Source organism: Schistocerca serialis, chromosome 1, assembly GCF_023864345.2.
Source record: "Schistocerca serialis cubense isolate TAMUIC-IGC-003099 chromosome 1, iqSchSeri2.2, whole genome shotgun sequence".
Classification (NCBI taxonomy): domain Eukaryota; kingdom Metazoa; phylum Arthropoda; class Insecta; order Orthoptera; family Acrididae; genus Schistocerca; species Schistocerca serialis.
The window spans coordinates 866,161,893-866,183,986 of NC_064638.1; the positions used below are offsets into that span (position 1 = coordinate 866,161,893).

Here is a 22,094-nt window from a genome sequence, read left to right on the forward strand (position 1 = left end):
GACATTATTCAGAATTTTAGGAACTGTTACAAGAATGTTAGTTATTGGCACAAGCATTACACATCACTTGTAGGAAAAAAAGAACTGTTTTGGGTTTGAAAAGCAGGACTGTAGAAATTACAGTGTGAAAAGTTATGATAAACTCATACCAAGCAATCATGCAAGAGAGCCACCATTAATGCCATAACATTTTAGTTTCCCAAATAGAACTTTATCAAACAATGAAAATTACAGAATGGAATGTAACAGCATTATGAAAAGGATAATTGTTACTCACCTTATAGCAGAGATGCTAAGTCGCAGACAGGCACAGCAAGAAGACTGTCAGAAAGTGAGCTTTTAGGCAACAAGGTCTTTGTCAAAAACAGACAAAACACACACACATTACCTTAGTTTCTGGCTGCAGATGCCAGAGACCATGGTCATATGTGCATGAGTTGCATTTGTGTGAGTGTGTGTGTGTGTGTATGTTATCTATTTTTGACAAAGGTCTTGTTCATCAAAATCTCACTTTCTGACAGTCTTTTGTTGTGCCTATCTGAGACTCAGCATCTCCACTCTGTGGTGAGTAGCAACTATCCTTGTCATAAAACAGAATTTTATGGTAGATGTATGTAAAAGACATAGCAAGTTCACAGGATACATCTACAGGATACTCTTTGTTTGGTTAAAGTAGTTTTAAAATGGTTTTCTCTGTATGACACTATTATTGTACACCCTACAGTCTGTTTTTCTAGTTGAAAGCACTCAATTTCACTATTATTGTATCTGGAGCACCTACTGCTAACTCTTTGTTTCACCAGTATGTGTATTGTTCCTTGGCTCACATATTGCAAATAATGATGTATATAACTGATGTTTTAGAAGCCATAAGCACCATGAAAGTAGGAAACCAACCACTGTTGTATTATATACAGAATGAGTATGCCAAACAGAAGTGAGCTTAGCCAAATGTGTAAAAAATTGTATTATTATTAAATATGGTTCCAGACTGCTAAAGTGACTTCCGGGTGTTTCATAAGATGATGTTTTTTTTACTGAAAATTTAGTAAAAACATTCTTATTAATCTGAAGAGCAGTAATGTTATTTCTTTAAAAAAATATATCTGAAACTGTAAAGTCACATTTGACTGCAGATCATAGGTGAAAATCAAATCAAATATTGCAGTTCTCAATTAAAAAAAGCTTTATTAAACATTAGTGGGATTATTCTTGTCAAAATTCATATAACAACTGCAATGACAGTTTTTATGTTTATAAAGGTAACTGGAAAGTAAAAGAACAACAAATATTAATGTCTCACCTCTTTGTCAAAATTTTCATCATCTTTGCGACATTCTTGAGAGACTGCTCCAATTAGAATTTCATCAAATTCCTTAGTTACTATTGTTGGTCTGTTATAGAAGTCACTGAGCACAAGCTCTTTATTGATTTCACGACCTGCTGTCATTAACCTGCAAAACATTGCTTTCATATGAGGTGTAATATAGTGTTACTGGTCTTCTTATGCTACATATTTATACTGTTATTAGATCTACAGTACTGTTTTCATTTTGTTTACGAAAAAAACAAAGTGATTAATTTTTCAATAAATGAGAGGTCTAATAGGTACATCTGGCACCTAAGGATGAATATTAGGTGTGTGTGTGTGTGTGTGTGTGTGTGTGTGTGTGTGTGTGTGTGTGTGTGTGTGTTTGAACAGACAGGAAAATTCCACAAGTGGAAGCAGAGCCTGCAATAATGGATACAAGGGAAGGTTTCACCCTGTGTGTGTGAACAGACAGGAAAATTCCACAAATGGAAGCAGAGCCTGCAATAATAGGTACAAGGGAAGGTTTCACGCTGACATAAGATTGCAAGGATAGCAATGAAATTTTATTTTTGTTCTATTGGTACATGTTGTACAATGATGTTAACTTGTTCAATGGAATAGTTTTGTTCATACCACTTAAAGAAACCATATTGTATATGTTTCACATAAATGAATAAACTGGAATATACTCCTTTCTATAAAAGCTTTGTTTTGGATGTGACTTCAAGCAAAGTTCATGAAGGTTTGTAAAAGAATTTGCACCTTTATTTTTAACAGTTAAGAAATTTTTAAGTGAATCCAAACATGGCGCAAACTCTCATGAAGATGATTCATGTCAAGAGCTTCCTAAAACTCATTTTATAAATACACTTGTTAAGGTAATAGTTGCCACATACAATGCACTGATTTTGAAATTGTGGAAATAAATGGACAGGAAAAATAAAAGGTACTGCACATAGCAATGAATAAAATTCATCAGAATGGGTTGGCATATCTAGTGCTGGCACTAAGACGTGCTAAAAGAAATCTCAAAGCCTGTCACTCACCTTATTAACTGTACCAAAAATGGCTGTGCTCAAGCCACTGTGTGGAGTGGGAAGTAAAGAATAAATCTCAATTTATAAACTAATATTGTTGACACTCAGTTTTAAAAAGACATTTGAATGTGTTCTCTGGTCTCAGCCTGGTTTTGGGAAACTTCTAAGATGTCTACAGCAGCTACACAGTTCTTTTATGAAGTACCCTATACTTCCTGCGAGACCAGCAGATGCAGACTACAGTCATCTTTACAAATCTGACAAAACCTTCACACGCAATAAACCGTATGTTATTTCTAAGAAATCTCAAGCCATGTAACATTGGTGTTCCACGTATGAATCTTTTAGAGGAATACCTGATGCACCTAAGGCAAATAAAAAAGAAATCATATAAAATGTATGATAAGACTATACATTTTCAATTCTATGATGAAAAAATAAAAAAAAACTCCTCTTATGCCATGATGACTCCTATCACGTTATATTCAGTCCTTTTGAAAACATTCATTTCCATTACTTACACTAAGGGCTCACATTCTGTTTCATAAAACTGGTTGACAATGGGAAGTCCTTACAAAAGCAGTATGTGGGCAAGTGTTATCCTGTTTGAAATCACTCCCTGGAATGCTGTTCATGAATGGCTGCACAACTGGTTCAATTAGATGTAGATTCATTGTGTCTTGCACTCACAGTCAGACAGATTTGTTGCAGGCCCTCTACTGAACTGCTTCTAATACATGGCCACCACTGGTACTGAAGCAGAACCAGCTTTCATCAGAAAACACTTCAGACCTCCACCCTGCCCTCTAATGAGCTCTCACTTGACACCACCGATGTCGAAAATGGTGATGGTTTGGGGCCATTGAAATGCATGCTACAAGGCGTCTGGCTCAAAGCTATCCTTGAAGTAACCAATTTGCAGCAGGTAGCTGTGTCACTGTGGTGCTAACTGCTACACAAATTGCTGCTGAAAATCCAGTACGATGTGTCAGAGCTATACACTGGACATTGTAGTGCCATGTGTCCATCTAGAGCCCGGTCTTTTTGGTGGTCAGGCTTGTGAACTTTAGGAAGCATGTAGAAGGTGGGAGGGGAGGAAGTGTTGGTGGTGAAAGGGGGGGGGGGGGGAAGAGGGAGGGAGGGAGAGAGAGAGAGAGAGAGAGAGAGAGAGAGAGAGAGAGAGAGAGAGAGACAGCAGAGATGTTCTGGGATGGACAGTCTGGGAGAGCTGGTGGAGTCCCTCTGCTAGATAATCCCTAGGTTTCACAACCACAGAGGAGGAACCTTTGTCAGTAAGGAGGATTATAAGGTTGTGTCAGTTTTAGGTTGTTCTTTTATGCAGCTGTGGTTAGGGGCCAGTTGAGGGTGGATCACAACTGGATGAACAGAAGAGTAAACTGAGCGAGGCAGGGCTCAGTATTGGTTTTGGATTGAGCGTGATGGGTATGGTTAAAGGTAAAGAAATGTTTACACGTAGGGACTGGGAGAAGGAGAGGTCCTTAAGGGAGTGCAGCAAAGATAGGCCTTAGAGAAAGACTGATACTTCCATGGGAAGGAAGCTTTTGGAGGACAGATTCATGAGTGTTGCACGTCTGTTTAAGTTCTAGGTTCTGTAGGGTGGTGGGAGTAGTATCTTATGAGTTTGTGGTAAATTTAGTAGGTCTGCAGCAATGCAGTTCGGTAATGTGGACTTTGTTTGCCCATTCTCTGCTGCCGCGCATGCACAGTTCTCACCACCTCATGCTTTCTTTCCTCTCCGTCTTATGCGCGGAAGCACCATCCTAGGTGACGTGGGCTTTAGTATCTGTACACTGATTCCAGTTGTGACTCACTGATATTGCAGTCACATGACAGTACAGTTTTTCATTTTGTGAAGTGCAATATTTCACATTTCTGAATGTTTAAAGTAAGTTGCCAGTCTTTGTACCACTTTGAAATCTTATTAACTCAATATTTTTGCAGCTCTCTTCAGAAATGCTTCAAATGGCTCTGAGCACTATGTGACTCAACTTCTGAGGTCATTAGTCCCCTAGAACTTAGAACTAGTTAAACCTAACTAACCTAAGGACAGCACACACATCCATGCCCGACGCAGGATTCGAACCTGCGACCGTAGCGGTCTCACGGTTCCAGACTGCAGCGCCTAGAACCGCATGGCCACTTCGGCCAGCAGCTCTCTTCAGACAGTACTTCATTATTGATAAATGCATCATTTTCTAAAAGTCTGAGGTCTCTACTAATAATGCCTGCAAGCTCTTTAATATACAGGGTGTACATAAAGTCCAGTTACACTTTCAATTATTTATTGCACAAGAACTAAACATTGTACAGTTGTCATACATATTGCATTTTGAAGAGAAACTCTGAAAGTTTTTTTTACAAACATTTGATATGTGAATCATGAATGACCCAACAGATGTCAATTCAGTAATTGAATTCTTGCCATACCCATCCCAGCATGGCATTGTCGACTGTAGCAGTCACTTCCCGTGTTCTCTCCCGGAGCTCTGCTACATCATGTGGTAGAGGCAGTACATACACCAGATCTTTAATGTGTCCCCATAGAAGAAAGTCATACGGAGTGAGATCTGGTGATTGGGGAGGCCATTTCATGAAACAGCTGTCCCCTTTTGTAGCACGGCTGATTCATTGATGCTGCAGCTCTGTGTTCAGATACCCACGAAAATGGGGTGGAGCCCCATCCTGTTGAAAGATGAATGGAGAGTCTGACTGCATCTGAGGCATCAGCCATTGCTGCAACATGTCCAAGTAGGAATATCCAGTGAAAGTGTTCTCGGCGAAGAAGAATGGCCCGTACAGTGCTCAATGTGACAAGGCACATAAAACATTTACCTTAGGGGAATCACCCTCAAATTCAATGCATTTGTGTGGATGCTTTGTACCCCAGATTTGACAATTATGCCTATTCACTTTCCAATTAGTGTGAAAAGTGGCTTTGTCACTAAAAATTAACTGATCAACAATGCCATTCCCATCCTCATTCAATTGTTGCAACTGCGGACAAAACTCAAAATGGTTGTCTTCATCATCATCATTGAGATTCTGCACTAGCTGTAATTTGAATGGTTTCATAGACAGCTTCTGTCACAGGACATTCCACACTGTCATTGGAGCCATTTCGAGTTCACGGGATGCATGATGCACTGATTTCTTAGGATTCCTTATGAATGTCTATCGTTCACGCTCCACATGCACTTCACTCAAACTGGGGCATCTGCTTCTCTTTGCTGGGCACAAGCAACCTGTCGCAACATATTTGTTGTGCCAGTGGTATGCTCCACATTCACTTCACTCACACTGGGGCATCCGCTTCTCTTTACTGGGCACAAGCAACCAATCACAATGTATTTGTTGTGCCAGTGATAAATGGCCTCCCTTGTTTGTCGCTTCTTACCGTACTTGGTTCTAAACATCTGTTGAACAGCTGTAGCACACTTGTTTTTGATGAACTCCAACACACAGAAAGCTTGCTCCACACCTGAACTCTCCATGTTTGTGACTAGCACTGACTATCGACAAATTACCAAACTACGCTGTAGTGGTATGGGCGGGGGGAACGTTCAGGGTTACTCTTCAAAATGACAAATGTATGATATCTGTACAATGTTTGGTTCTTGTGCAATAAATAATTGAAAGTGTTCCTGGACTTTATGTACACCCTGTATAACATGAACAGTAAATTTCCCAATTCTCTTTCATGGGGCATATCTGAAGTTATTTCTACATCTGTCAGTCAGTTTCCATCCAAGGTAAAATATTGTGTCCTCCCCAGCAAGAAATCCTCAGTCCAGTCACAAATCTTGTTTGATAACCCTTATGATCTTATTTTTGTTAGTAAGAATATGTATGGTACTGAGTCAAATGCATTTCAAAAGTCAAGAAAGACTGCATCTATTTTACTGCCTTAATCTGTGTCTTTCAAGACATGTTGTGAGAGAAGTTTTAGGTAAGTTTCCCATGGTCTCTCTCCTGGAATCTGTGCTTATTGGCACAGAGGAGGTCACTCTTCTTGAGAAACCCCATTTTGATTGATCTCAGTATTGTTCTAAGATTCTACAACAAATGGATGACAAGAGTATTGGGCTGGAATTTTGTGGAGCACTTTTGCTACACTTCTTGTAGATCAGTGTGATCAGTGCTTTCTTCCAGCTACTGTGCAAAGTTATTTGTCCAAGGGATCTACAGTAGATTTATGTTTTAAAGATGGGTTCACTCAACCACAAATTCAATATAGAATTTGATATGGAGTCTACTGAGCCACAGAAATATGTTGAGTTTTACCTATTTCACTTGTTTTTAAACACCACTGACACTTATACCTCTGTTACTCATCTTTGCACTGGTGTGAGAAACACATTAAGGGAATGCCCATAGATTTCCATGTGTAAAAGAACATTAGAAAACAGAGATTGATGTTTCTTCTTCCGCTTTGCTACTCTCAGTTACAGTCCCTGTCTCATCCATATTGTCTGGACAATAACTTTGGTTACACTAACAGCCTTTAAATAGGACCTGATGTTCTTTGGCTTTTAGGGAGATCCATCAGTAATATTATATTATGGACTTCACGCACCGCTCTCTTGACAGCCAAATATGTTTCATTCAGCATCTCTTTACGTATAGCCTTATGTTTTGTTTCACACTTATTTTGTAGTGGTCTCTTGTTTCCTTATAGTGACTGTATACCATGGACTACCCCTCTCATCATTATCTATTCTACTAAGAACAATTTTCTTCAGTGATAGACATTGCAAGTAAAGTTAACTCAAGACACTGGCAAATTATCTGTCCATCAAGAACTGCAGACATGTCTCCCCCCTTGCTGATCAAATTACACTAAAAATGTCTCTTTTACCTCCAGAGCTGCATTTGGCGTCACATAACTGAATATTGTAACATGAACTGCAGTAGCAACATGGTTATGGAACCACAGAAAATTTATACACCTAAATGTAAGCCACAATATGAAGATTAAAGTAGGCATTACGGGTATTTTTTCCATATAGAAAATTTGTTACAGAAGCGTATTATTGTTAAGGACATAATTACGTAATCATAATTGCAATGAAAGTTAAAAACCATTTTTTGTGTAAGTGGTAATTATAAAAATGGGAAATCAAAAACATTGCTTATCTCTTAAAAATGTAGCATAAATGGCATCAGCGCAACAGTCTGCATTATCAGCGGTGCTATTCAACAAATAGTTCCAATACGTTCCGACCACAAAAACAACTAATGTAGCATTATTAAGGGAAAAACTACTGTTGAATGTTATTGAAAACTAGCATGTTATTGATGGTCTCAAATGCAAATGTTAAAAATGTCTAGAAATGTTTATATACAGTACATACCTTAGAATTCCATGTGCAATTGTGTGAAGATACCTGAATGCCACAGAGGTAAATTCAACAAATGTGCCAGGACACAATTTTTTATTATATTCGTATGCATGGAAGTGCTCTTTAAATGCGTGTTTTCCTATTGGGAGAAATAATTACTTTGGTTATATTGATAATGCAAAACATTTTTTAATTCATATGTTAAAATATAACAACTGGGAGAACTAACAATGACATGTTATAATATGCAATATCAAACATGAGCTATTCATTCCTGACACTAACTTATAATAGTACAAATCTGCATGACATGTACACATACACTCCACAAACCACTGTGAAGTCCATGGCAGGGGGAACTGGGTACTTCCCACTGTACCAATTATTAGGGCTTTTTCTCATTCCACTTACGAATGGAGCAGGGAAAAATGATTGTTTGACTGCCTCTGCAATTCTCATCCTCACAATCCTTATGGAAGTTGTAGTATATTTCTATCGTCATCATTTGAGGCCAGTTCTTGAAGTCTGTTTACTAGACTTTCTTGCAATAGTTTCCACCTATTTCAAGTGTCTGCCTGTTCAGCTTTTTCAACATCTCAGTGACACTCTCGCATGGGCCAAATGAACTGACTGTTTGTGCTGCCCTTTTCTGTATATGTTCAATACCACCTGCTAGTCCTATCTGGTGTGGTTGCCATTCACTACAGCAGTATACTAGGCTGGGTTGCATGAGTGATTTGTAAGCAATCTCCTTTGTAGACTTATTGCAAATCATTAGCATTCTACCAATAAACTGATGTCTGCTACTTGCTCTACCCCTGACTCAGCCTATTTGATCATTCCACTTCATGTGCCTATTAAGCGTTACATCCAAGTATTTGTATGAGTTTACAGATTTCAACTGTGACTCACTAATATTATATTCATAGTGTACTATGTTTTTTTTTTTCATTTAGTGACACACATAATATTACATTTTTGAATATTTAAAGCAAACTGCCAATCATTGCACTACTTTGATATCTTATTGAGGTCTGACTGAATATTTGAAGACCTTTGTTCCGACTGTACTTCACTGTGGATAACTCTATCACCTGTGAAAAGTCTGAAGTTACTATTGATACTGTCTGGATGACCATTAACATACAACACGAACAGCAAGAGACCCAACACACTTCCCTGGGGTAGACCCGAAATTACTTCTACATCTGCTGATGACTCTCCATCCAAGATAATATGTTGCAGCCTTCCTACCAAGAAATCCTCAGTCCATTCACATATTTCTTCTGATAACTCATATGCTCATGCTTTGGATAATAAGCATAGGTGTGGTACTGAGTCAAAAGATTTTCAAAACTCGAGCAATATTGCATCTACCTGACTGCCTTGATCCACGGCTTTTAGGATGTTATGTGAGAAAATTACAAGTCAGGCTTCACATTATCTGTACTTTTGAAATCCATGCTGGTTGGCATGGATAAGGTTGTTCTGTTCAAGATATCTCAGTATGTTTCAGCTCATAATATGATTCTACAACAAATGTCTGTCAAGGATATTGAACAGTAGTTTTATAGTGTACTTCTGTTACTGTTCTTTTATACAGGTGTGACTTGTGCTTTCTTCTAGTTTTTTGTTCAAGGAGTCTATGACACATTATAGCTAATGCAAGGGCTAACTCAGCTGCAAATTAGATATAAAATCTGATAGGAATTACATTGGGCTCTGGGGCTTTGTTTGAAAACAGAGTTAAGCATGTCTGATTTTGCTTTGCTACTCTCAGTTTCAGTTCCAGTCTTATCCATGAGTGACTGGACACTAACTTATGGTGGCACTGACAGCATTTACATGTGACCAGACTTTATTTGGGTTTTGTGAAAGACACTTTACAATATTTTGCTGCAGTAGTCACTGAAGGCTTCACGCACCGCTCTCTTGACTGCCAAATGGGCATCTCTATCTATAGCACTATGCTTTGTTTTACACCAATTGTGCAGTAATATTATTTTATTTTATTTATTTATCCATCCATAGACAATAAATATTGTATGGATGTTGTCCAAAAGTACATGTAAATTTATGGAAAATAATTTGAGCAAAACGAACATATAAAATTTTACATTAAGTAGTACAAAGAATAATACATACAAAATTGTACAAAAAATGTACAAAGAATAATACTTGGTCACACAAGGCTGAGTAATACAACTTTTTATACTAATGTATACTAATAGTATACTAATAGTATTATAACTGTATACTAATAGTATTATAACTGCATAGTCTGTTTGCCCTAAGGCTTTATTTTTGTCTTCCCTAAGCAGGAAGCCCTTATATTCACTACAATAATTCAGTGAAGATTTTACCACACTCAGCAGCTGTCCATCAGATATACAAAATTAATAGAAACTTTAGGGGATGAAAGACAGTGTTTTCAGTGTTGCCTTAATATAAACATTATCAGAATTATTTATTGGCCTAAATAGTCATTTACTGAGTAAAATCATTGTTCAAGTAGAAATTCTTTAAATTCTACTTTAAATCTGTTTTCATCTTCAAACTTTTGGATGTTGGCTGCCAGTATGCTGTAGAATTTTATACCAATATGGCTCACATGCCTTTCCGTGTGTGTTCTTTTTGTTTGATAAGTATGAAGTGTTGTGCTATTTCGAGTATTGTAGTTATGCAAATCGGCATTTGTCTGAAAATCTGCAAGGTGGGCCCAAACATATAGAACACATTTGTATTTATATAGGAAGGAAGCTTGTTGAATAAGAGTTTGCATTGTGTCTGTGGATGACTGTGTGTTATTATTCGGATAGCCCTCTTCTGTAACAGAAAGATTTGTTTTAGACAGCAAGTGGTGGAACCCCAAAATATTATTCCGTATGTTGCAAGAGACAGAAAATAGCCAAAATATGCCATCCTGGCACCCTCTGCAGTAGAGACATTTGCAATACTTCTAAGAGCAAAACAGGCTCAGTTAAGTTTCTGCACAAGTTTCATTACATGGTCATTAAAATTAAGATTTTCATCTATATGAATCCCCAGCAATTTTGTTGATGCCACTCTGTCTATGGCCTTGTCACCCAACAACAGATCAAGATTTACATTTTGACATATTTTCCCAAACTGCATGTAATTCATTCATTTTACTTGCATTTAATGCCAACAGGTTTGCATTGAACCAAGTGTGGACATTCTTTATTACTTGATCAGTAGTTGTTTGCATCGTTTGCTTGGTGCACATATTAACACAAAAATGTCATCTGTGAATAGTATGGCCTTTGCTGCTCCGTCTGAGATGTGAAAGTCATTTATATAGACAAGGAACAATAAGGGACCTAGAATACTGCCTTGTGGCACTACTATTTCCACTTTTTTTGCATCTAATGCTAAATTTATTTTGTGGTTGAAGTAATCTGACGTCAGTCCTACAATCGGTGTTCTGTTTTGTAGGTATGATTCAAACAATTTTTTCCCTGTCACATGAATACCTAATGCTTCCAGTTTTTCTAAAAGAATGCCATGACTGACAGTGTCAAATGCTTTGGAAATATCTAAATTTATTCCTACTACACTGTTGTCTTTTTCTAGATTTTTGATTATTTGTTCAGTGTAGCACATTAGTGTTGTTTCTGTATTTTTACCTGCCTGAAAGCCATGCTGATTTCTATTTAGTAACTTATAGTTATTTAGGTATTTGTTCACTCCATGCTTCATTAATTTTTCTATTATTTTGGAAAATGCTGGAAGGAAGGATATTGGCTGATAGTTTTCTACCTTATGCTTGTCACCATTTTTGAATAATGGCTTCACTTCTGATATTTTCAACCTTTCCGGAAACACTCCACTAAATGATAAGTTGGCTGTGTTTGCCAAGGGCCTTGCGATTTGTGCAGCTGTCATTGTTATAATATAAACAGGCACCTCATCTACTTCTGCTGACATTTTAGGTTTCAAGCTCTTTATTACTTTGAACACGTAATGTTCATCTGTTGGATCTATCCTCATGCTACAAGCAGCTTTTGGAAATTTAGGTTTTTCTTGGTTAGTAAATTTCAAACTTAATGAAGTTATCACATTTATGAACTAATATTGTTGATGTAATTTGGCAAATCTTGTTTTTTAATATTGAAATTTTCTGAGTTTTTGAGAATGATATCCTGGTCTTCGCATCTCTTTCCTGTTTCAGTCTTCACAATAGGCCATGTGGCTTTTGATTTGTTATCAGACTGTCTTATCAAGTTGTCATTTCTCATAAATCTTGCCTTGAAAATTACCTTTTGATACACCCTCTTGTAATTCTAAACATATTCTATGAACTGTGGATTTGTAGAAGTCTTCAATTTTGAATTTAGTCTCTTTAGAGTTCCACAAGAAGTTTTGATGCCAGGTGGCTTTGTATTGTGAACTGATGTGATTCTTGAAGGCTTCTTTGAAAAGCACATTTCGAAATATCCCATGAAAATTGAAGAAAAAGTGTTATACACATCATTCATATTTGTTGGGGACAGTACTTCTGCCCAGGACTCACTAGTTAGGATATTTGTAAATTCTACACAGTTTTCAGTGGAAAATTTTCTTTTATACATGAAGTATGCTTTTTTTTCTTGCAGTGGCATTGAAGGAATTTTGAGGACAAGAGCATTATGGTCTGATAATCCCAAATCAGTATTTGTTACTTCTACTTCTGTGGATCATACGTTTGAAAATATATTACCTATAAGACAGTTTGTATTATATGTTATTCTTGTGGGTTAACGTATGTGCGGAAACAGATTGAAAATACATAATACATTTAGGAATTGGTTTTTTAGCCTATTTTCAGTCATAAGATTTATGTTGAAACAATCAAATGAAACTGCATGGTTCCAGAAACATTTTCTAGTCTCAAACACCTATGATGTATATATGCAACTGAAGCAATGAATGAAAATTTGTTCCGAGGTCAAGACTCAAACCCAGGTCTCTTGTTCAGTAGACTTGCACACCTGCAAATTTTGCTAGGGTGGTGTAGTGGTTAGTATATCTGCCTAGTGATCAGGAGACCAGGGTTCAAATTCTGGCCTTGGTACAAATTTTTATTCATCGCTTCAGTAGGCATATATACATTACATTATTGAGTAGGTTATGTGTCTTTAGGATTTCTTCACAGTGACTGTATACAATGGAAGATCTCTCCCATTATGAACTGTCCTGCTGGGTACATATCTATCCAGTGCGTGGTTAACTATTCTTTTAAACTTGAGCTGTAGTTCCTCTACAGGCTTCTGTCCTGAGCTAAAAGTTTCAAGTTCTTCATTGATGTATGACAACACTGTAATAAGATATTGATTGCAATGCTCTGGTGACCATTATGTGACAATGTCTTAATCTCATACAAACTCATATTATGAAATTTCAGACAAGAAAAAATGACTTATAGTACCAAAAGTAAACATTTATGGTCACACACAAATTGAAAATTGTGTGGAAAATTCCTTGGGTGTCAGTTGCATAACAAATTAAAATGGTATCAACACATATAGCAACTAATCAATAAGTTTAGTCCAGCTTGTTTTGTTCTTAGAAATATCTCTCATGGTTCTGCACTGAAGACAAGGATGTTAGCTTTTTACCATATTTTCACTTTCCATTGTCTTCTACATGAACAAAGCAAATAAAATATCTACTGAATAAGCTTGCAGTAAGAAAATTGTGTAAATAAGATAACTACACAACTTGCAGAGGCTGTTTTAAGGATCTTCAAATTCTTTCAGTCATTCCCCAGTACAAATAATATTTAATGATACTTGTTACTGATAATAAAAATCAGTTCCAACCAAATTGTGATTTTTCACAACATAAACAGACAGTACAAATAATTTTCATATAGACTTGGCCTTTGACAGTCGGAATGGCATATGTACTCTGGTGTGAAGTAATTCAACAATCCATCATCTATTGCAAAACAAGAAGTTGAGAGTCCCTTCCTGTTCACAAGAGAATTAAATATATGCCTCATTAGCCACTCCTCCTATAAATTATCTGACTAAGTTGACTCAAGGGTTTATGAATTGTTCTAGCTATATGTCAAGTATCAAAGATCATTGAAAAGGTGCATGCAAGTAATAGAATATTGTGAAGAGATCTCCATTGTTACAGATGTAGGTAATTATTTTCTAATGTACTATGTAAAATGTAGCTATCATAACCATAAATATAATTGAGCTAGAAAATAAACAAAAAATACAAGTTCAAAAGGTTAAAGGTTTGGTTTCAACAACATCATTCTGAGATTCTGTTTCAAAAGGAGATACCAAAATTGAAATGAACACCAACAATTTTAACAGAGACCAGCGGTAGGGGTACACACTTAGTAGACCATGGGGGTGGGTTTTGAACATCGAGTGACAGTAAAGACAGAGGCTTGATGCTTGTTGGGAAGCAGGAGTGGCAGTTTGAAATATGGTGCCAACCTCTTGCACCATGTGGAATCACTCAGTTCCACAGCAGGATGTAGCTGCTATGAGCTGCTCTACTTCCCTTCCCTGCTTGCATAACGTCAACCCTCCCTGGGAGGCTTCAAATGCTGCTATTCCATTTATATAAGCAGAAGACTGCACTGGCCTCAGTAATAACTGATTTTACTTCCTGATGATGATGGTGGGGACAGCTCTCACTAGCTCAAGTGTTTTGTTTGAAATGATGTGGCTCTTAAACCAAGAAGAATTTATTGAAGTCAAATACAAGTCAATATGGCAGGCAAATAACCCAATCATTGCAGGTCTTACTATGTGACTCACTTTCCTTAGAAATTATAGTACAGCTTGGGTTGGGGGTAGCCCATGCTGGTCATCTGTTAGATCAGGAAAGTACACAGGAACCAAGAGAATATTCTGTATAATTCAGTGTAATAGACTTGTAAGTGATAAGATTATAAATACCTTTAGGGAGAAACAGAGTTTGCTAAAATGGAATACTGTTCTAAATCCTTTCAGAAATGCTGACAAGGCCTTTGGTTGTCATTACTATCTCTGAACAATTCAGTACCACTTTCTAATGTTTATGAAATGTGACATAACTAAACAAAGCAGCTACACAACTTTATGTCAGTGGAAATTGCAGAAAAGAAAATTATTTCTTATGATCAGTCAACATCACATAAAAACATGCTTTGCAGATAAAGCTTCCTACATTAGCTTCAAAAGCCAATATAAATTAGATATCAAATTGTCCTCATGTAAAGAAACTGTTACCAGTTTTGAATCATTACAATTCATTGTCAGACAGCTTTCATGCTTTCATTAGAACATGTGGTGCATTTTTTATTGATTAGTTGTCCTAAAATATAAATAGTACATAGTTATAAGCACGCCACACAGATGGCTGTGTTACACATTTCCATTGGGATGAGACTTGCATAAAATGTTGGTCTGGAGTTTTTTTTGTAATAGTTTTCATCCAACAGATGATGTTCATAGTTTCTGCCACATTCTTATTGCTGCACACATAAATCTGTATTATTGAGGATGTGGTGAAAACTACGAATATCATCTATTGGATGAAAGCAATGAAAACAAAAACTCCAGACTGACATTTTATGTAAGTCACATCCCAATGCAAATCTGTAACGCAACCATCAGTATGGCATGCCTATAATTAAGTATTATTTATATTTTAGGACACCTAACCAATAAAAAAAACACACCACACGTTCTAATTAAAGCATGAAAGCCATCTGATGATGAATTGTAATGATTCGAAACCGGTAATGGTATCTTTTGAATGACGGAACTTAAAATAAATTTGTGGTTCATTGCTGTCTCAACACCATCAACATTTGCCTTCAAATAACAACCACAGTCTCCAACCATGTCATCATATGACAAAATTGCATTAAGCATGAACTGATACTGCAGATATGAAAAATAAGCATGAGAAATGCTCCATAACCAGTTGTTAAAAATTTTGTGTTCATAATCAATAACACATTTTGGAATCTTAACCTGATATTCATTTATGAACATAAGTCAAATAAGCACAATGTCCTGAGATGTTCCACATTTTGTCCTATTTGCATTATCTTGATACTGCTGCTTTCAAAATGCATCACTACAAAAAACAGGTTAGTGACTCTATGGACCATACATTTTGTTCTAACTGCCACTGAAACAGCCTTATCAAAATTTTTAAAAAATTGTACACGAAGTTGTGTAGCTACTGTTCTGCTGCTTTCTTACATAGGACAATCATTAGAAATTCTAGAAATTATTTTTTTCTACTCACCTATCAAAATTGGCAACATTTCTTCATATGTGATGTGTTGGAAAATAGCAATCAGAATCCGCCTTGCTTGTTGATAGAGTTGTTCATCTTTCCAGTGAGGATTTAACTTAGCAAGAATTTTTGCTATTCGGTTATGTTCTCGTAAGAATAGCACATGTATAGCACTTCTCAGAGGCTGCTGATTAGTACGAGGATCAGCTGTAATTGTATAAATTGAGAGTTTGCAGTGAAATGCAACAATAAGGAATTATTTATTTATGAACTGGGATCTTGTTTTCAAATTTAAGACATTGCAAGTATAAAACAATAAAATGCAAAAATTATATGTTATATAAAGTTTCCACAGAGCTATTCCATTTTTTCAGTACCTCCCAGTGAATTCTGTATTTCTGTTTATGTCAATAGTATGTTCAGAGTAATCATTAATCAAAACTTATGTGACTTGTAGCAAAAACATTTTGTTACTTTTTATTACCTAGCAGCAGAGTTAGATCTCAATATAATGCCACACATACGTCAGCTGAAAATTTATTTTACATTCTAAATCTAAATTAATGCTCCACAGCAAACTTACAAAGTGTGAGAAATGATATAAATATTCTGCACCACAGGCAGCCATCACTCTCCCTCCTTTTCTGATCCATTCTCCTTTATAATAACATAATCAAATTGATAGTTTCACTGATGACATTTTTAATTTAATTACCTTTAGGCATCATTAAATTTCATACATACATTGTAATTGTATTGTGATTTTGTGATAAATCAAAAATATAAGAATAAAATTACCACACTATAAAATTTAGAACTGTCATCAGGAATCAGAGAATCTTAGTGCAGTTTTATATGATATGCATAACTAATAATAATATGAATTGTTGCTGACAGGAAATTTGCAATTTCAGCAGTAATTAGAAGTATAGAAGATGAAAAAGCAATATGTTTGACAATGCTGTTCAAAAAGATTTTGGTAATAACAATCCCTCCCAACCTCAAAGAAAGTATACATTCACACGGTAGGGTTACAAAATTAGCATGTTTTGTGGAGTGTTAGCTGAGACACAATCATTGTTTCAAATATATTCTGATAGTGACTGATGAAACAAAACCAAGAATACACATTGGAATGTCCAATGCTATACTATCAGATGGGATTCTTGATCCATGACACTACTAGCTAATTTAAACACATGGAGCAGTTGTTCAGAATTTAGATGTTTGCGCCAATTTTGAGTTACATAATCCAGAGAGATCAACAACAGAACTCTTCATATCTAAGGTTTTAAATATGCTAGACAATCTTTAGAGAGAAAAATGGGATAACACTGTTAGTAGTTGCTGATTTTAACATTGATATCACAAGTGAAAGTAGTGTAGTGTCGCGGAATAGTAAGAAGGTGGAAACGTGGAATATTGTCAAAGTTTTGTTGCCTATGCCAAGAGCCAGAGGCAGTAGGTTAGCTAAGAGGACTGCGCATGTATCAGAATGTGTCATCCCGCAGGGGCAATGGCCTGGTTACACACAACAGGCGAGAGAGAATTGCTTAACACGCGGGTTTGTGTTAGACGGAGACTTTCGTAGAGTGCAAGACAGAGGTATAGTGTCAGCTGTATTGCATTTCACAAATTCACGTAAGTCTGCTGTAACAACACATAACTCTGTCGCAAGAACACCTAAGGGGTGAGTACGACAGATAAGTCAGCAGTATAAGTAAAACGAATGCGTTCATTACAAACGAGCATGACGTCAGGACGTCGCTCGTACTTCCTTTAAATATGCCAGCTTTGATAGCAACAAGGCACTCGCAGTTAGACTTGCAGTTAGATGTGTACTGGGACACTGTGTAGCGCTCAGCTCGGTGATTGACATATTAATCTTTATTAAGAAGATGTTGCAGTAAGGGCGGCCCATCCAGCAGCAGATGTGAGGGGACAGTACCAGCTCTGGTCCTATCTGCTGCTGCTGTCAATCATCAACCCAGGATTAGCAGACATCATGGCAGACTCGCTCGCCACCAATGCTGACCACATCAGCGAGCCGTTGTCGAGATCGTGCGGGGCCTAGGCCCTGTGCATCTGCCATCACAAACGGGTGAGCCGACGACACTGGGGGACTGCAGCCCGTTCCGCCCAGCCACCGCAGACGAGCCACCAGGAGGAGCAGAAGAAGATGAGGTGGGATAGAGTACACTCCGCACTACGAGAATGCCTCTCATGCCGACAGTGCCGAGACTCCAACCCGGAGCCTCTTACACGTAGCAGCTTGCTGTCCGCAGCTGAGCCGGCTAGCCAGCTGCCAGCCACGCACGGCCAAAGTATGAAGTAAGGACATTCCTTCGCTACATCACAGCATGCGGCACTGCGCTAGCAAGACTGTGCGGCCCGGAGCTGGTGTCATCACTGCGAGTCAGCGAGGACTCGGGGAACGTCGTTGATATCACCAAGCTCAGCCGGCCTGTGTTACACGGGCCACATTGTACTTGGCAGGAATAAAGGTGTTATGAATTAATAATGTTTCTTTGGCATTTCTGATGCGTCCACAGTCATTTCCTAGCATCCTGACAACTGGAGAGGTCACTGCTCGGCCATCACCGCTCGGCCATACAGTCCAACATAGGCGACTACAGATTTGGTGTCAGAAGTGCTCGCGCCCACCGCTTACAGATTTGACACTACAGTGGCAATGCTTCAAGTTTATTGATTTAATGGAGAGACATCATTTCAAACTGAAGTTTCTTTTAAAAAATCTAACAGAAAAAAAGTCATCAGCAAACAGTATCAGCAACATTTAAACTAAAATTATGTATATGAAGATGTGTGTAAATTCTGCATGTGTTCAGGTGTCTCAGATCACTGTGCATTCTTTGTTGAGCTGCAACAGTAGGACAGGTACATTTTAGCTATGAAAACCCATATTAGAAACTGCTTTGACAAGAAAATTTGCTCAGGTTTAGTAATATAGCGAATGAGAGAAAATGGCCTTTTGATCACAGTGCTGACATCTGCAGATTTTAGAAAATTCCCGAATTGTTTTCTCGATGTCTAATGAAACGTTTTCTACTAGACCCTGGAACAATAAATTAAGAAATAAATTCAAGTGGCTCATTGATCATGCAGGGCATAAAAATTTCCTGTGTAAGGAACAGATACAGAGAATTAAAATATAATAGAAATACCTATTTCATTTAATATGTTAGAGTGCATAGATTATATTTAAAATGGTTGTCAAAGCAGGAAAACTATTTCAAAATAACATGATAATTTCAAACGATAAAAATATGATAAAGATCATGTGACCAGTTATTAAATCTGAATGAGGTGTGAAAGCCTGTACCATAACAATTTCAAAAATTAACCTCAAAGGGAACACTATTGCAAGTTCAACTCAAATACCAGAGTGGTTCAATGTATTCTTTATAAATATAGCATTGTCTGATGTCAATGTACCACACCATATTATCACAACAAAGAAAATCCCTTTAGCCTCGATGGAAATTCTGAATACCATACAAAATGCAATCTTAGCATTAAATAATGGAAATCTTGCAGGTTGGAATGGGATTATCAACAAAATTATTAAAGCAGTACACAATTACACTCCAACTAGATCAGTAATTAATCAACTTTTTGCAGAAGGCTGCTTTCCAGATGTGCTGAATATTCCAGTGTAAAACTACTTTGTAAAAAATGGTCAAGGGAGGTAATGGAAAATTATTGTCTTATCTCAATTCTCCGATTCATATCTACAGTATCCGAGAAAGTTGCTGTTACTGAAATCCAAAACTTCATTTCAAAGTAATCCATTATCCTAAACAATCAATTTGGTTTTCAACAAGGAAAAAACACTATAAATGTGGTAGACTAAACAGTTTTCTTGATCAAGTAAGCACATCATCATTAGATAAGAGCAATAATGAGGCAGGAATTTTCTGTGACCTTATAAAAGCTTTTGATCCTGTGAACCATGTCTCCCTTATTTAAAAACTTGATAAACATATGACATTAGAGGCAGTGACCTGTAATGGCTAAAATCCTACTTGTGGAACAGGAAGCAAAGAGTTATCACTACTTTAAATGGGCAAAAGATTATTCTGACTGGAAAACAACATTTCAGAATGTCCTTCAAGGCTTCATGCAATGTTCACTAATGTTTCTGTTCTACATGAACGATTTACCATTACAGATCAGGTCTCCATAAGTTCTGTGTACAGATGATACTTGTGCTAGCTAAAAATGAGGATGCAGAAACAATTCCTGAATCACTGATCAATATCCTCATTACCTTAGAAGCTTTGGTTTCAGCTAATTGGGTTGAATCTAAACATATGATGTGATTCAAAATCAAATAGTCAAAATGTGAGAATATTAAAAATATTCACAAAAGCAAAGTTACAAAAGAAATCAAATTAGTTAAATTCTTAGGATTAAACTGGGATAAAAATTTGATTTGGCTGGAATACATTGAGTGTCTAACTAAAACACTAGGCAGTAGTGCACTTGCAATGCAAATATTGCCAACTGCAACTTACGTAGACACATTAAAGGTGGCATGTATAAGTTACTTTGAATCAGTGATTGTGTATGTTATTGTTTTTTGGGGAAACTCAGCTAAAATAGTACTGATACTAAAGGTATGAAATATGTGAATGGAATATGTGACTGGTACATCACAGAGAACCACGTTACCCATTATTTAGAAAACTATAAATATTCTCTCTCTCATTCCTATATATTTATGAGATTATTTTCATTTTATGTACCAAACAGGAAGCATTTGAGAAAAATTATTTTGGTCACACACATGATACAAGAATCAAAGAAAAATTTGTGATTCCTACCCACCATCTAAAACTGTATATACAGGCTCTTCAATAGATGAGTTTGAAAATTTATAATGAATTAAAAGAGAGCAAGTCAATGCAGATGAAGTTCGGTCCACTGAAGAGAAAGCTATACTGAAATGCCATCACTCAGTGGATGAATTTGTAGGGGTAATTACACTAAATAAAAGAAAATGCTTGCATGCATTTTATATTGGAAATAATCACTTTTATTATACTGCAAGAACACAATACAAACGTACATTAATGCGGCAAATGAAACACTGTTGTTTTCCCCAAAGAACCTCATTCGCAAAGAGAGTGTTTCAGTGTCCTGTCAACTATCGACTTGTCATTTCCACATAACCCTCCTACCCCCTGAAGTGCGGAGCACCAGGTATGGTGGGGTACTTAAACTTCACCTCTCAGCCTGCCCGAGTGCGGATAGTGCAGGTGTAGGTGCTGCTCAATGATTCCACTGATGCATTAGGTCCCATGATGTGGAGCTCCAGTGGGTCATAGCTGTCTGGCTCTGCGAAGGTTGTGGGTTCATTATGAGGTTTGTCTGAAGTTGTCTGAGAGATTGCAGCCGGTGCTGTCATTGTCCAAGTGGGTTTTACATGCTCGATTGAAACATTGGTCAGCTTTCCCTGGAGGAGGATATCTATTGTGTGTGTGCCCAATTCTAGCACTTGGTACAGTCCGGTGTACAGCGGCTGTAAAGAATGACATACCAGGTCTGTGCAGAGCATGGTGTGAGAGCAAGTATCGAGGGACTTGTGTATGAACACTGGGTGCTGCACGTAGCATCCCTGCCTGCTTCCTCATTTGTTGCAAGAGGTGGGGTAGTTGTGTGTCATCTGGGATACGAACTGGTGCAAGGAATTCCGCTGGAACACGTAGTGGTTCTCCATATACTAACTCTGCCGAGGTGCAACTGATGTATGTTTTTAATGCGGTCCATAATCCCAGCAAAACCAATGGTAAAGCTTGAGCCCATGAGTCCTCGTGGCACATCAGGGCAACCTTTAAAGTCCGGTGCCACCTTTCCACCAAACCGTTGCTGGCTGGCTAGTTGTCCAGTTTTGTTGGAAGATGCAGAGCTTCAACAGTTCTTGGAACAGTGTCAACTCAAATTGGCATCCTTGGTCAGTGGTAAGGAAAAATGGACACCCAAAACAAGCTACCCAAGTTTCCAAGAATGCACGCACAGTAGTCTCTGCAGAAATGTCCCTGATTGGTGTAGCCTCTGACCACCGTGTGCAACGATCCATTGCTGTAAACAAGTACCTGTAAT

The 22,094-nt window shown here is 37.4% G+C and overlaps 1 protein-coding gene across 1 annotated transcript in view; it reads right to left on the reverse strand.

Annotated features, from left to right (window-relative positions):
- LOC126458405 (peroxidase-like) overlaps positions 1-22,094 on the reverse strand; it is a 139,143-nt gene that overhangs the window by 34,004 nt on the left and 83,045 nt on the right. Inside the window, exons 7-9 of the mRNA XM_050095423.1 lie at positions 15,978-16,175; positions 7,722-7,848; positions 1,304-1,454 (exon numbers count right to left, since the gene is read on the reverse strand). Coding sequence (XP_049951380.1) covers positions 1,304-1,454; positions 7,722-7,848; positions 15,978-16,175 — 476 coding nt within the window. The remainder of the gene's footprint in view (positions 1-1,303; positions 1,455-7,721; positions 7,849-15,977; positions 16,176-22,094) is intronic.